At 45.3% G+C, this 15,094-nt stretch overlaps 2 protein-coding genes across 3 annotated transcripts in view; both read left to right on the top strand.

Moving 5' to 3' along the window:
* Cfap70 (cilia and flagella associated protein 70) overlaps nt 1–9,670 on the top strand; it is a 58,587-nt gene extending 48,917 nt beyond the window's left edge. Inside the window, exons 22-28 of one of the 2 annotated variants that reach the window (XM_013353956.2) lie at nt 282–403; nt 2,662–2,814; nt 3,572–3,733; nt 6,358–6,447; nt 8,732–8,833; nt 9,059–9,106; nt 9,437–9,670. In XM_013353956.2, the coding sequence (XP_013209410.1) occupies nt 282–403; nt 2,662–2,814; nt 3,572–3,733; nt 6,358–6,447; nt 8,732–8,833; nt 9,059–9,106; nt 9,437–9,517 (758 nt within the window). In that variant the 3' untranslated portion in view covers nt 9,518–9,670. The remainder of the gene's footprint in view (nt 1–281; nt 404–2,661; nt 2,815–3,571; nt 3,734–6,357; nt 6,448–8,731; nt 8,834–9,058; nt 9,107–9,436) is intronic. The other variant, XM_026789543.1, reaches the window with a different exon arrangement.
* A 1,055-nt stretch (nt 9,671–10,725) lies between these two features.
* On the top strand, nt 10,726–13,985 carry Mrps16 (mitochondrial ribosomal protein S16). The gene is made up of 3 exons (XM_005367616.3): nt 10,726–10,920; nt 11,449–11,709; nt 12,095–13,985. Exons 1-3 carry the CDS (start codon nt 10,908–10,910, stop codon nt 12,226–12,228), a joined length of 408 nt encoding a protein of 135 aa, XP_005367673.1. The 5' UTR covers nt 10,726–10,907; the 3' UTR covers nt 12,229–13,985.
* Nucleotides 13,986–15,094: the final 1,109 nt, after the last annotated feature.

Here is a 15,094-nt window from a genome sequence, read left to right as displayed (position 1 = left end):
TCATCCGGTTGTGACTGGCCCTTCATGCGGTTGTGACTGGCCCTTCAGGCGGTTGTGACTGGCCCCTTATGCGGTTGTGACTGGCCTTTAGAACCACATTTACCACGAAGGCCTTTGAGTCAGCTTTTGAGTCATAACTACAAATAGTCTATTGCTTCCCAGAATCTGATCTTTATCTCACTGGAGATCAGAATATTATTCTCCATATCTTATTAAATATGTCTGAGCTTCTGGCATTCCCTATTTGCATCTGGTCTTCTATCCTATTAATCTATTTCCAGAAACATCGAAATGTCAAGATTCCTCGGCCTTTTTGCGTTCTACTCCTTATGCTATCCCCCAACCTCCCGCCACAATCTTCATGGAGACCATTCGTTTTCTGATGAAGGTCAATGCTGTGCAGGTCAGAATGTTGGGATGGGCACAGATGGAAGAGTTTAGTGAATTCTGTATTCTATCCATAGCCGTGTCTTGAAAATTTAAATATGTGTGAAGCAGAAACCAAAGATAATTTTGGTGCTGGGGACTGAACTTGGAGCCTCCTACAAACCACACACATGTTCCACCACTGAGCTCTCTTGCTAACTCCTCAAGCGTACTTTTAAGGGCATTTCTTACCAAATGTGAGGACTCTCCAAACACCAGTCACTCTCTGCAGATGCTATCAGCTGAAGTCTGTGCCCATAGAATGCCCCAGAACAAAGTCGGGCTCTACATTTGACTGCACCCGACCTCTTTCTTTTAAAAATATTTTTACATTTACCTCTCTTGGAGGAGACACATGCATGTGGAGGTCATAAGTCTTCTCCTCCTACCGTGTGAGTTCTGGGGACTGAACTCAGATATTGTGGCAGCAAGCACCTTTACCCACTGATCATTCTTGTCAGTTCCTGAGCTCTTTTGTTGGCAGAGGCTGCTCGTTTGTCTTCTGGCCACCTAGACTCCCGAAATAATCATGCAGAAATCTGTATTAATTGCAATACTGTTTGGCCAATAGCTTAAGCATATTTTTAGCTTTTGCTCTTATATCCTAAACTAACCTATCTCTATTAATCTGTGTATCGCCACGTGGTTGTGGCTTACCAGGTAAAGTTCTGTCCTTCATCTGGCGACTGTCTCCGGTGGGGTTATATGGCTTCTCCCTGACTTGCCTATTTTCTCTCTCTCTCTCATATATATATATATATATATATATTCATTCAAGCCTGGCTATATTCTGTTAAGCCATTGGCCAAAAGCAGCTTCTTTATTAACCAATGGTAATAAAACACTCATAGCATACAGAGGGGAATCCCACATCACTTTTTCTTTTAGGAACTTATAAATCTTGGAGATTCATAGGTACCTGATTATACCTCTTTTACCATCCATTCCTGAAAACAGATACACAGTGCTATGTGAGAGAGGGCTAAAAACATTAAATTATTTTAATGGTACAACTAGGCTATAGATTTGGCAAGATGACTGAGTGGGTAAAGGGGTGAGGCCTTGAGTTTGACTTCTGGTACACACATGATGGGAGAGCCAGCTCCTGTGAAAGTTATTTCCTTACGTCCACATACACAACATAGTACCCATGTGCCCTTGCCCCCACCTCTACAAACATGCATCCACATACATTATTTCCAAATTTACTGACCCACATAGTCACAGGCAGAGCAGCTGGGGAATGCGGTCTTCTTCCCCAAAAGGAAGACTATCCAATAAGCACATGCCCACACAAAGACTGCTCATGAGTAAGCAGTGGGAGGGAGAGTGAAATCTAGGACTGGTAGAGTTGGCCCTGATCCTGCAATCACACGCCTCCGGGAGGGCATGTGGTCTCACGAAAGGATGGGCTGGACCACATTGAACAAGAGCCTTTCACGTAGGGGAGTATTCCCAGTAGAAACAGGCTCTCTCCTCAGTGAGTACATCCCATCTCCCCTGGTCAGACCACCCGCAGCAGGTAGGGCTGACACACTAAGAATGGACTGCAAAAACTGAGGAGGCCCCACTTCTGCTTTGCGAGCGTATCTGACTGCAGCAGATTTGCAGGCCATTTGAATTGAGGAGGTGGGGAAAAGAGCCTCAAATGCACTGGTAAGCATAAATGTTTAGTGGTATGGCAAAAGCAGGTATTTATGTTTGTGAAATTCCAAGTCTTAGCATTTCAGAGAGGTGGGGCTTGCCTCATTATAAGTTTACTTAAAATGTCAACAGTTTGAAAATGTTACGTCCTGTAAGCAGACGACTGAAGCCTTTTCCTATACACAATACATACAGTCTACATACACCGGGGCCAGCACCATGCGGTACTGCGGGGTCTAACTCCCAGTCTGGTGGCTCCGGGGCCAGCACCGTGCAGCGCTGCGGGGTCTAACTCCCAGTCTGGTGACCACCGGGGCCAGCACCGTGCAGCGCTGCGGGGTCTAACTCCCAGTCTGGTGGCTCCGGGGCCAGCACCGTGCAGCGCTGCAGGGTGTTCACTCGAAAATGTTGATATTTACTGACTGAATAGCTGTTACTAGAACATGAAGTACTGAATGCTTATGATTTGCTCTTGTCCCTTTGCCACTAAAGATGCTCATTTTACTCTGTGAGACACCCCTCACTGCTGTAAAGCTCTGCGGCTATTACAAGCAGTCATTTTATGCTCTTGATCATTGGGTTTCCTTGCAGTTTGTGCACAGAGTGCTGGCACATGAGCTGCTGTGCCCTCAAGGAGGACCTAGTTGTGAATATTATTTGGTTCTGGCCCAGACACATCTTCTCAAGAAGGACTTTGCTAAGACAGAGGAGTACCTTCAGCAAGCAGCCCAAATGGACTATCTGGTACTGATTTTCCTAGATAAAGCCTCTTGAATGGGAGGAGGGGTCTGACCAGGCTTTTTTAAAATAGAGATGACAGTAGGGCTCAAAAGTGTGGGTCTCAGCAGCTAAGGGGCTTGAGCCCAGAAGTTTGAGGTGGGCACAGGCAGCATGAGGAGACTCTGTCTCAAAACAGAGTAGTGGTACCATATCATGGAGAGAGTTCTGATGTGCATGGTGTGTGTGTGTGTGTGTGTGTGTGTGTGTGTGTGTGTGTATGTGTGTAATGAGTTTTACAAAAGGTAAAGAGAATAGATAAAGTGGGCATTTAGCAGAAATTTCTCATTATTTCAAGTTTCTAGACTTCTATTTGCTCTGAATAGCATTATCCTGATTACAGTTGAGTGTGTGTCTTAATAGTCACCCCTGAAGACCAAATGGCTTTGAGGAATCAGAAAAATGAGAACAGACCTAGGAAATTACTCCTAGCATGACAAATACAGCTCTTTGTGTGTGCTCTGGAGAAGAGAATTGGCGAGGAGACCATGTGATGATAGCACTGTGCCTTTAATCCCAGCACTGCAGAGGAGTTCAAGACCAGCCTGGTCTACAGAGCGAGTTTTGAGTTCCAGGACAGCCAGGACAGCCAGGGATACAGAGAGAAACCCTATCTCGATAAAATACACAAAAAAGAGAAATGTACCAATCTAACTTTAAATGTTAAATAAAATTCATTAGAGACTGAAGTGCCAGTCACTCTGCATGTTCTCTGCTTCCTCAGAACCCTAATGTCTGGGGTGTGAAGGGTCATCTCTATTTTCTGAGCGGAGACCATGCGGAGGCCAAGGCATGCTACGAGCGAACTATTAGTTTTGTAGTTGATGCTTCTGAGATGCACTTCATCTTCCTACGCCTGGGACACATCTACCTGGAGGAGAAGGAGGTAACGGAGAGAGAAGGCTGGGAAACCATGACCCAGGATCTGTCGGGGCGATGGAGAAACCTAGAGCAACCCGAAGAGTCCCGTCCTCTGTCCTCCCACCCCACCTGCTTTTTAGGGACTTTCATTCTGGTAAATCTACCCTGCAGAAAAGAACTCAGGACACGTCCGAATGAAGTTCTGAAATTTATTAAGTAGAGATCAGACTAACACACCGTTTAGCTAAACATGGGTGGGAGAGGAGGGAGTAAAGCTGACGTAAGAGCAATACACATCCAAAATGGGTGTGGGCTTCTCCAGAGATCAGTCTGGATATCATCCATGGGTATTGTGAGCTGTAATTTAAGAGGAGCTTTAAAGATTAAGCAAGTTGTTAAAAATCAGAGTGTAAAATCTAAGTTGTGGGGCTGGAGCAATATATGAATATATAAATGTTAGTTTTTATATATTAACCAACAGGAACATGATGTCACAGTGCTGGACAATGCACATGGGAAGGCTGAGCCAGGGCTGAGAGAAGTCACAGCCCTGCTGCACTGAAGTAAATGAGACATTTTCTTTCTTTTTTTTTTTTTTTCGAGACAGGGTTTCTTGTAGCTTTGGAGCCTGTCCTGGCTGGAACTAGCTCTTGTAGACCAGCCTGGCCTTGAACTCACAAAGATCCTCCTGCCTCTGCCTTGTGAGTGCTGGGATTAAGGGCGTGCACCACCACTGCCTGGCTGACATTTTCTTTCTAACGTCATTGCAAGCTGCATCTTCAAGGCACTACTGACCTTATAGTTACTAAGCAACCAGTTCCTAGATTAAATATTCAAGGTCAGCTGTAGATACAAGGCAAGAAATAAGCCACTGAGTCCTACAGGGTCTTGCTGAGTGTGGCAGTGTGTACCTATGGTCCTAGTGCTCAAGGGCTTAGGTCACAGGACTCTTGAGCACAGAACTTTGAAGTCAACCTGGGGAAAATACTGAGGTCTTGTCTCTCTCAAACAACAAAAAAGAGACAATGGTCTAGGGATACAGTGCAGTTGGTTGAATGCATGTCTATCATGAATTCAGCCTTGAGATCAAATAAAACGGGGTGTGGTGGCACATCCTTGGAATTTCAGGTTTCAGAAGGTAGAGGCTGAGGAATCAGTCATTGAAGGGTCAGCCTGGGATGCGGGATTTCCCTCTGTGTGCTGTGATTACCACTGATAAATAAAGGAACTGCTTTGGATCTATAGCAGAGCTATAGAAAAACAGAGCTAGATGGGGAAAACTAAACGGAATGCTGGGAGAAAGGAGGTGGAATCAGAGAGAAGCTATGTAGCCCTGCCAGAACTTTGCCAGTAAGACACTGCCACGTGGCAATACACAGATTAATCAAATGAGTTAAATTAATATGTAAGATTTAGCCAATAAGAAGCTAGAGCTAATGGGCCAAGCAGTGTTTTAAATAATATAGTTACTGTGTCATCATTTTGGGGCTGAGCAGCTGGAAATGAACAAGCGGCCCTCCTTACAACATGAGACCCTGTTGCACGAATATTAAAAACCCAGAGACAGATATTTGGGTTCAAGACGAAGATCAGAAAAGCAGAACAGCCAGCCACTGGTTCTCACCTCTATCTCAGACTGAAATGGGCGAGATTCTAGATTTGGTCTCCACAAATCCTCAGACTAAAGACTGAGCCTGAGACCTGTCTCTTCCCATTTTACATTCCCCTCTAGTGCTGGGGTTAAAAGCGTGCACCACCACCACCCAGCCTCTATGGCTAACTAGTGTGGCTGCTGGGATTAAAGGTGTGTGCTACCACTGCCTGGCCTCTATGGCAGACTAGTGTGACACACTTTATTTATTAGACCACAAATAGTATCCCACTCTATCTGTCTCAGCGTCACCCACACTAAAAGGAAAAAGATGGAATCTTATTATGTTACAAGACTGCCTTTGAACTTCTGGGCTCAACCAATCCTCTTCTCTCAGCTCTCAGACATTGAGTAGCTGGAGTATAGACTTTGCATCTGAAGGAAGCTGGATCTTTGAATGTCTCTAAATGTCTTCTGTGGCACATTTAGACTTTTCTGATAGGAGACCAGGTTCTCAGAGGGACCAGAGGCTCAGTGTCTGTCATCCTTCCATACGATGCCACTTCCAAGGGAAAAGATTTAGTTCATAAAGTCTAGACAGAATTCAGATGAGCACTGTGCCTGCCCAGAATGTCCAGCGTAAGTCCCTCTCTCGTCTTCAGATCTGCTCCCAGGTTCTCACCCTTCTGACCTTTCATTTTGGCTTCCTCATCTCCCCCAGTCCTCTTGCATCAGCTCTTTTAAAGGAGCCCTGAAAATATAATCCAGTAGGGCAGTGGTGGCGCACTCCTTTAATTCCAGCACTGGGGAGGCCGAGACAGGCAGATCTCCGTGAGTTCAAGCCAGCCTGGTCTACAGAGTGGGTTCCAGGCTCCAAAGCTACAGAGAAACCCTATCTTGAAAAGCACCCCCCCCCAAAGAAAAGGAAAAATAAAAGAAAGAAAATATAATCCAAGGAGTCACTCAATTCAAGATTATTCTGGAGCAAAACTGTCAAGAAAAATCACAGTTACCTTACAACATGGTGTTTGAAACTTAATGTTGCTTTCTTTCAACAGTATGAAAAGGCAAAGAGAACCTACATGCAAGCCTGCAAGAGATCCCCTTCATGCCTGACCTGGCTAGGACTAGGAATTGCCTGTTACAGGGTAAGAAAACAGAGTCTGAATACCAGGCCCTGATTCCTTGGTCCTCCGAGCATATTGTGGGGGGTTGTAATGATGGTGGAATGGCAGTCTGCTCTAATGAAAAAACCTTCTTCAAAATTATCCATAAGGCCAGGCAGTGGTAGCACATGCCTTTTATGCCAGGACTCAGGAGGTGGAGGCAGGCAGATTTCTGTGAATTCAAGGCCAGCCTGGTCTACAGAGCTAGTTCCAGGATAGTCAGGGCTGTTACACAGAGAAACACTGTCTCGATAAAACAACAACAAAAAAAAAAAAAAAAGGAAGGAAGGAAGAAAGAAAGAAAGAAAGAAAGAAAGGAAGGAAGAAAAGAGCATTGCCTGCTCTTTCAGAGGACCTGGTTTCAATTCCTGGCACCCACATGGCAGCCCGATGTCCGTAAGCACAAGTCCAGGGGATCCAATGAATGCAGACAAAATACCAATGCACATAAAATAAAATTAAACAAAATGAAAAAATGAAAAAAAAGAAAAATCTTAGGCAAACCTAGCCTGAGAAATCTGAGATATAAATAGACTGAAGTGAACTCACAGGGCTACACAACCAGTTACAGGGTCAATGTTATTCTTTTAGCTTTTTATCATGGACAGTTTAAAATGTTGTTGTCTGTAAAGAGAAGAAAATGCCTTCTACTCTCCCCTGCTTTGGCCATCATTAACTTAAGGTCGCCGTTGTCTTCATCCTCAACATTTCTTTCCTCTGCAGTCTTTCAAAGCACCTGTGAGACATGGCACAGTTCATCTGCAAATCTGCTAACATGGTCAGCAGACTCTAAGTCCCATCCTGTCCAGTGCCTAGGGTGGCCTCAAACTCACTGTTTAGCCAAAAATGTCCTTCAACTCCTCATCTTTTCCCCTTACCTAACCAGTGCTGGGGTTGTAGACAGATGTTTTCCACCAAGGCCGTGAGGCTGCTGATGTCTGTCATATTCAGAGTCCCTGCCCTGAGGCTGGGACAGCACTTCCATCATTCAGGAGGCAAAAGTGGAGGCAGAGGAAAGTAGTTCTTTATGGGGTGAAGGCCAGCCAGGGCTGCAGAGAGACCCTGTCTCAGAAAAATAAAAAAAAAAGAGTTTTATATGCATGATGTACTCAGTCACGCCCCATACCTTTGTAGTTAGTTCCTTTAGCTCTCCTGACCTTGTGTGTCTAACGAACTTCATGGTTCCTCTCTGAGGCTATCCTTTGGTGTTAGGGTAGATCCAATGCTGTTTCTCTTTGTTCCACTTCTAGATCGCAAGTGTGCTTTTACTATAGAAATATTTATTTTTATTTTGTAATGGAACTGTTTATGTTTTTTATTTTTCATCATGTTTTGCTTTTTTGTTGTTTTTTAATGTGTCTACCAGTGAGGTCTTTGACGGTAGGGTGCGGTATACCTGCGCATGTATTTTCTTCTCAGCATCAAGTATACAAATGTGGAGTGACTGAATAATCAATACCCAAAAGCCCTGACAAGCAGGTCAAACATGGCCATGATTGAAAGGCTACTAACCCTTTATCTTTTCTTGGGCTTAGGAACTCTCTCTGTCTCTCTGTGTGTGCTTTGTTTTCTTTGTTTTTCAAGTCAGGGCTTCTCTGTGCAGTCCTGGTTTTCCTAGAACTCGCTCTGTAAACCAGCTGGCCTTAAATTCAGAAATTCGCCTGAAGCCAGGTGGTGGTGGCATAAGCCTTTAATCCCAGCACTTGGGAGGCAGAAGCAGGCGGATCTCTGTGAGTTCGAGACCAGCCTGGTCTACAAGAGCTAGTTCCAGGACAGGCTCCAAAACCACAGAGAAACCCTGTCTCGAAAAAGAAAAAAAAAAAAAAAAGAAATTCACCTGCCTCTGCCTTCTGAGTGCACCACTGCTGCCCGGCTTTCAAAACTGGAAAAAAAATCTAGGCCTGGTGGCTCATGCCTATAATCCCAATGCCTGGTCAGCTGAGTAGGATAGTTTCAGTTTCAAGGCCAGTCCTGCTGAGAGTCTCTACACAGGAAGGCCCAGTCTCTAAATAAATAATTTTAAAACAAAATAGATAAAAAAGAAGTTACTTTATCATGGGGAGGAGAGATCTATATCTACCCTATATCCATTCACAAATAATACCTATTAATAGTTACGAAATTATATAAGAACATGGAAAGTATATGCTGCATGTGACCCCAGGGTTTTGAGGTTTTGCTTGGAAGAGCACTGGTATAGGTCATGCACATCTTAAGTGAAAAGCACTCTGGACTGTCTCTTCTCTCTCCCTCTCCCTCCGCCAAGCTGGAGGAGCTCACCGAGGCTGAGGACGCTCTCTCCGAAGCCAATGCACTGAATAACTACAATGCTGAAGTATGGGCTTATCTGGCTCTGGTCTGTCTGAAGGTAAGTGTTTTTTATTGTCCCTTCACAAAGCCCTTTCAGGGAACAGGCAAGGGCCCAACTAAGAAAGGTAAGATGGCTGTTAAAACACGTAATAACCCAAGTTTGATCAGCTCTAGATTTGGTCATTGTACTGATGACAATGGAAATGTCAACCTTGGGCAGTTGCTCCTTGAAAAGATTATGCTTAGTAATCATTAACTCACATGTTCTGTGCGTTTCTTTCAGGTTGGACGACAGCTGGAAGCTGAGCAGGCCTACAAGTACACAATAAAGGTATGCGGCAGAGGGCTGTAAGACCCAGAATGTAGATTGTGAGCACTCGGTGCTTGATGGATTTCCGCTGAGGGAAACACACGCCCATGAAAACAACACAACATTCTAAGTCTTTAAGGGAGCTCCCATGGTATTGAGAATATCGGAAAAGCCCATTTTATCCCTTCAAATTTGGAGCCTCATAAATTAGGGTTCTTCAGAGCTTCATGGTGTTGGAGTTAGCTGCTGTTCCCCGTCCTGTTTCTTCATGGTGTTGGAGTTAGCTGCTGTTCCCTGTCTTGTTTCTCCATGGTGTTGGAGTTACTGCTGTTCCCCGTCTTGTTTCTGCAGCTGAAACTGAAAGATGAGGCTCTGCTTACAGAAATCCACACCGTTCAGGAAATGGTTGGCTTTGGAGATCCATCTTTCTGACACTCTTAAAAATGGATATTCAATATGGAACCACAGCATCTCACCTTCCTTCCCAAATTGTCACGACATGAAACCTGACCTCTTCCCCCCTTAGCTGTTAACTATAAATCAGATCACAATTAAAAGGAAAAATCAAATTTATCAGTGTTGTTTTTTGAGTCTTATATATTTCATGTTTATACAATTATGTAACTAATATATTTTGTGAGTAGCTATATGGCATAATGGTGTGACTATCATTAGCTTATCATATATTAGCTTATCATCAATTGCTAAGGTTCTTGACCAGCTTCAGTTACTGCGACTTGGCAATGAAGGCATCATCTTCAAAGGTGAGCTTAGAACACTGTCATCTACATCACTGGGTAAGAGAGCAGAGGATATTCTTGAGGTTAAGCCTTTTGGGGGAGCTAAAAGAAAGGTCTTTAAGACAGACATACTAATTTCTTTAAATCAACCAGTATCTTCATGGATGTAAATCAGGAGTGGCTTTTACACACCATTGTGATCAGAGTTGCAAAATTCACTAGTGAAGCCGTGATTCTAGGTCTTGAGAGGACAAAGAAATCATACCCTTAATTTCTTAGAACATGTTGCAGTAAAGGGGGGAAATAAACGCCCTCTCCCCCTTTATTTACTTAGTTGTTTAGTATTTATTTCGAGGCAGGGGTTCTCTGTGTAACAGTCCTGGTTGTCCTGGAACTAGATCTGTAGACCAGAGCTGGTCTTGAACTCATGAGATCCGCCTGCCTCTGCCTTCCGAATGGCGTGCGCCACCACCGCCCGACTCCCCACCCACCCACCTTATTTTTTAATGGAGCGATTTCTTCTGTGAGGGTGGGAGAATACAAGGGAAAGTGAGAGTCATATTAATAAACAGAATAAATTATTTTTAATCCTGCTCCTCGCTCAGTCCTTTATGAAGTCTTCCTGAGGAAAGGGAAGCCAATTTGGTCCCCTGCTGTGTCCGGACCGCCCGGGCTCTCCGGTGGGACCCCACCTGCCCACCAGGCCGTCACCAGCGCCTGCCGCCCTAACCAGGGTGGGAATCTCTGCAGGACCCCTGCAGACCGGACCCGCAGTCTCGGAATTCTCCCCCCACTGCCGCAGGGAATCACGCCAATGACATCCCCAGGAGCCGCTCCACGCCTCCAAACACAGCTCTTCCGTGTCGTTTACGGAAGTCGGGGTCTGGGTCGCCTTGTTGTCATCCGGTAGACGCAGAAAGAGAAAGCGGAAGAGGTGGGGCGAGCGGCCAAGAGCTTCCGCAGTGGGCTTTCCGGAGACTGAAGGTGCGTGCGAGGACGTTTGGGGCGCTCCTCCAGGCTTCAGGCTCTGTGCGGCTGGTCTGTGCAGAGAGCACAGCCTCAGGGTCACGCGTCGCTGCGCCATGGTCCACCTCAGTGAGTGCGCGGGGCTTTGGGGCACGTGCGGGAATCGGGGACCCGGGCTAGGAGCGGCAGTATCGCCTCAGTCCACTTTGTTTTTAGACAGGGTCTCACTGTGTAGCACTGGCTAGCCTAGAACTCATTAGGTAAAGACAGGCTGGCTTCGAACTCATAGAGAGCAAACTCATAGTTTGTCTCTGCCTCCAAATGCGTTGTGCTTAAAGGTGTGCTCTTCCCGCGCCCGGGCTCTCTTCTCAGTTTTTCCCAAAAAATCGTCGTAGTAGTCGTTTTGCAGATGGGGCAGCTAAGGGTACAAGGTCGCAACCTAGTAAATGGCAGGTCGGTATTGCCCGCGTTTGGGGAAAAGGAGGTATGTCCGACATGGAATGTTGAAGGGGGAAAGTTTTACAGATAAGTTGGTACCTAAGCCGGACGGAATAGATTGGAAGTGAGAACATTGCAGAAAGAGGAATTGGGCCTTCACCGTATATGACCTATTTCGTGTCTGCTGTTTTTGCGTCCTAACCAGTTATTTCTCTACAGCAACCTTTCTTTGCAAAGCTTACCGTGGGGGCCACCTAACCATCCGCCTCGCCTTGGGTGGCTGCACCAACCGGCCCTTTTACCGCATCGTGGCTGCTCACAACAAGTGTCCCAGGGATGGCCGCTTCGTGGAGCAGCTGGGCTCCTTCGATCCGCTGCCCAACAGTAACGGAGAAAAACTGGTTGCCCTCAACCTGAACCGGATCCGGTATTGGATTGGCTGTGGGGCTCACCTCTCTAAGCCTATGGAGAAACTTCTGGGTAAAACATCTCTGAGCTTAGATAATTTAAGAGGTTTTTATACCGGAGTCAGTTCTAGGATAATAGAAACAAAGGATGATTTTCACTCCATCCATGCTGCTCCGGATAGGAGGAAGGTGTGGTGATGTAATTGCCAGTTTTTTGGAACACTTGGAGTGACTGGGATGTTGTGGGGGTAAAAATGGAGCTAGTGTATCTTGGGCGCCTGTCTTGTCAGTTTCCTTTTTTCCCTTTAAAGTAAGGAGATCAGTGTTAGGAAGCAGACAGTGAGCTTGGCCCATTTCTTGTCTGGGCCGTGGGTCAGGCGTTGCATTTCAGTCCTGGGAATCAGTCCTGGGAAGCCTTGGCATGTGCAGTATTACAGAGAAAATCCTGCTGCTTTTAGGTCTTTCTGGCTTTTATCCCCTGCATCCAATGATGATCACAAATGCTGAGAGACTTCGGAGGAAGAGAGCTCAAGAAGCCCTCTTAGCATCGCAGAAAACAGAATCGGAGCCTGGAGAAATGGAAGCAAGCTGATGTCAGTGCACACCGTTATGGCTGCAAGGCCAAGGGGCCTTCACAACTCTTGCGCAGAGCTTTCTTTTGGGTTTGAGGATCAATAAATGGAGGTTTTCAAGTCCCAGTCTTCCAGCATAACCTGAGCAGGAATTAGACAGAGGTTTGTTGTCTGACATTAGAGCTGCTAGGCCTCCTGCCTTACCTGTGAGTCAGTGGGTGTGGGGAGGTTTTGGGATTAGGCCCTGGTCACATTGGGCAGTTTTACAATCTGCTGCCTTTTAGTCCTTTCCTGTGTCAAAGCCCTCAACCAGAATGTGCTTTGCCCATTCAAACGCTTTCTTTAAGACAGGGTCTTGCTCTGCAACCCTGACTGGTGTGGAGCTTGTTATATGTGTTATGTAGATCAGACTTTAGCTTGCAGCCTCTTGACCCTGTCTCCTGAGTGCTGAGATTACAGGTAGAGTTACTATTGCCTGGCCCCAATGCTTTCTTTATCACTTGGAATCATCCCAAAACTCAAGAAGTTACCTTGTTTTTTGTTTGTATTAGTGAAGATTTATATTGTTTTCTTGACATATGATCTCAGGTTTACACAAATGGGCTGTAAAAATTGCTTTGGGGTTTTAATAACTTTTGTTTTTGTTTTTTAGAGGTAGGTTTTCTCTCTGACAGTTCAGGTTGTCCTGGAACTCAGATCTGCCTGCCTCTGCCTGCCAAATAAATACTGGGCTTAAAGGCGTGCACCGCTACCTTTTAAGAGAGTAGTTACAAGGAAGCTAATACAAAGCCCCTTCGTATAGCCAGCTCTGTACTGAGAAATTGCTTGTGTATTCAAGTATTACAACTCTAGTTCAATTATATCCATGTTCACAGATGAGAGAGGCTGTCCCTCAACAGTAGGAAACTTTTATAGACTCCATATGTCCTACAAAGTCTTCCTACATACATTGTTTCCTATATGAGGGGAAAAGTAGTGATAAGGGGGCTTTTCTGTGGAGATGGCTCCAGGGGTAAAAGTGCTTTGCCATGTAGTTCTGAGATCCTGAATTCAAATCCGTAGAACTCATGTAACAGGAAGTGGAAGAGTCTGCAGTAGCAGCATCCTACAGGAACATGGATGGGAGGGAAAGACACAGGCCAGCCGGTGTGCACAGTGGAAAAACAAGGAGGCCACCCTGTCTCAAGAAAGGTCCAAAGTAAAGTTGGCAGCTGTGGTCTTCCTCTGGCTTCCACACATGCACTGTAGCAGGCACATACCCACCTAACTCACACACACACATCATACACAGAAGACAGTCAGTGATAGAAGTGTTGTGCTTAGGCATCCTGAGTTTGGTATGTAAATGAGAGGCCTATGAAATCAAATCTAACATGTGCTTCACCAGAACAGTAGGACTCTATAGCTACTCGCATGAATTGTTGAAGGGACACTGGCCTACTCGAGCATGTAGCTCTGGCAGGCCTTGCCCTTCTCCCCAGTTCCCTCTACCTTGCTAAAAACCATTAGATTAAATCCCTAAAGTTAGCCACCAGCATTTATTCCTTATTTGACTATTTCATCCTCCTGAGGCTAACAGGTCCAGCTATCCAAGTGTTAAAAGTCCAGCAATCAAAAACCCCCTTTGGTTTACCCAACTAACATGCCCAATCAGTATACACCACGACATCCAAACGCAGACCTCCCGTTTTTCTCAAGGTCATTTGCTACTGTTTGCTGCCTGAGTCTTGAAGCAGCCACTTTTTCTTCCCACTTAATAAAGGATCTTTCTGGAAAATAGATGTTTGGGTGTGGTTTGTGCCTAATCCTGGGTCTGAGAGGGAGCCTCTGCTACGCATGGGGGTGTCACCTTCACATGATCATTTGTTTTTCACAAGCTGGATAGATAATGTAGGTTTCAAATTTAGAGTAAGGCTAAAGTACTGGAAGGTTCCAAGGTCTGCTCATGCTCAGACTTGTCTTATCTGGGTTCTAGAAACATCTACTAGCAAATGCACTTTCTGAGACTGAGGTTCTCCAACGTGCTGCTGGTTTTCCTTCACTTGGCATGAGGGGTCTTTGAGATAGAGAGGGACTGCCTTTAGTTGTCTTTGATTTTTAGATATGAGGAGTGGGAAAAGTTGAGAAACCACTGAAATGTTTAAAATGAGAGGTTGAGTCAATCTTATGTCTACCAAAAGTGTCAGGTGACTGGAGCAGGCAAGTAGAATTAATTCTGTGCTGTCTAATATATATGCTCCTGCCTGGAATATAAAAGGTATTTTTTGTTTTTTCAAGGATGGTTTCTCAGTAACAGCTCTGGCTGCCATGGAACTGGCCCTGTAGACCAGGCTGACCTCAAATTCACAGAGATATGCCGGTGTGTGCCACCACTGCCTGACTGATAAAAAGTGTCCTTAAAAACTTGCTTTGTGCGTTTGGTTTGACACAGGCTTTCTCCCTTGTCAAGGATTGAGGGATTCATCCCAGGTGATGTCATTTGGGCCTGTATAGTTCTGTTTCGAGAATCTTAAAAAAACACACATTACTTTAACCTTTGGGTTGAATATGTTAAATTTCTCAACGCAAATACATGACTATTCGTATTACATTTACTTATGTGATTTGTGTGTGTGGAGGTCAGAAGACAACTTGATGTCTTCTGTGCTGGGGGTCATTAGGTATGGCTGAGTATCCTTGCCAGCCCGAGTAACCGCTTTCTACTGGGAAACTGCTAAATGTTTTCATGTGTCATTGAGTGAGCTTCTGTGTAAGAATCCTGGAGGCACACCAAGGCCAGCTGGCCTGAGTCTGAAAAAGCATGAGATAAAACCGGACTTGCTGAACATAGCGGACAATGAGGACTACAGAGAACTCAAGAACAAGGGCAATGGGTTTTTAATCCTA

This window comes from Microtus ochrogaster, unplaced genomic scaffold (genome assembly GCF_000317375.1).
Source record: "Microtus ochrogaster isolate Prairie Vole_2 unplaced genomic scaffold, MicOch1.0 UNK21, whole genome shotgun sequence".
In the NCBI taxonomy this organism is placed as follows: domain Eukaryota; kingdom Metazoa; phylum Chordata; class Mammalia; order Rodentia; family Cricetidae; genus Microtus; species Microtus ochrogaster.
This window is presented reverse-complemented; position numbering and strand designations above follow the sequence as displayed.

Bases quoted from the DNA above. Each gene is read 5' to 3' on its own strand.
- Mrps16 (XM_005367616.3), top strand. The intron at 11,710-12,094 runs GTAAAACATCTC...TGCTGCTTTTAG, and splicing joins GCCTATGGAGAAACTTCTGG to GTCTTTCTGGCTTTTATCCC.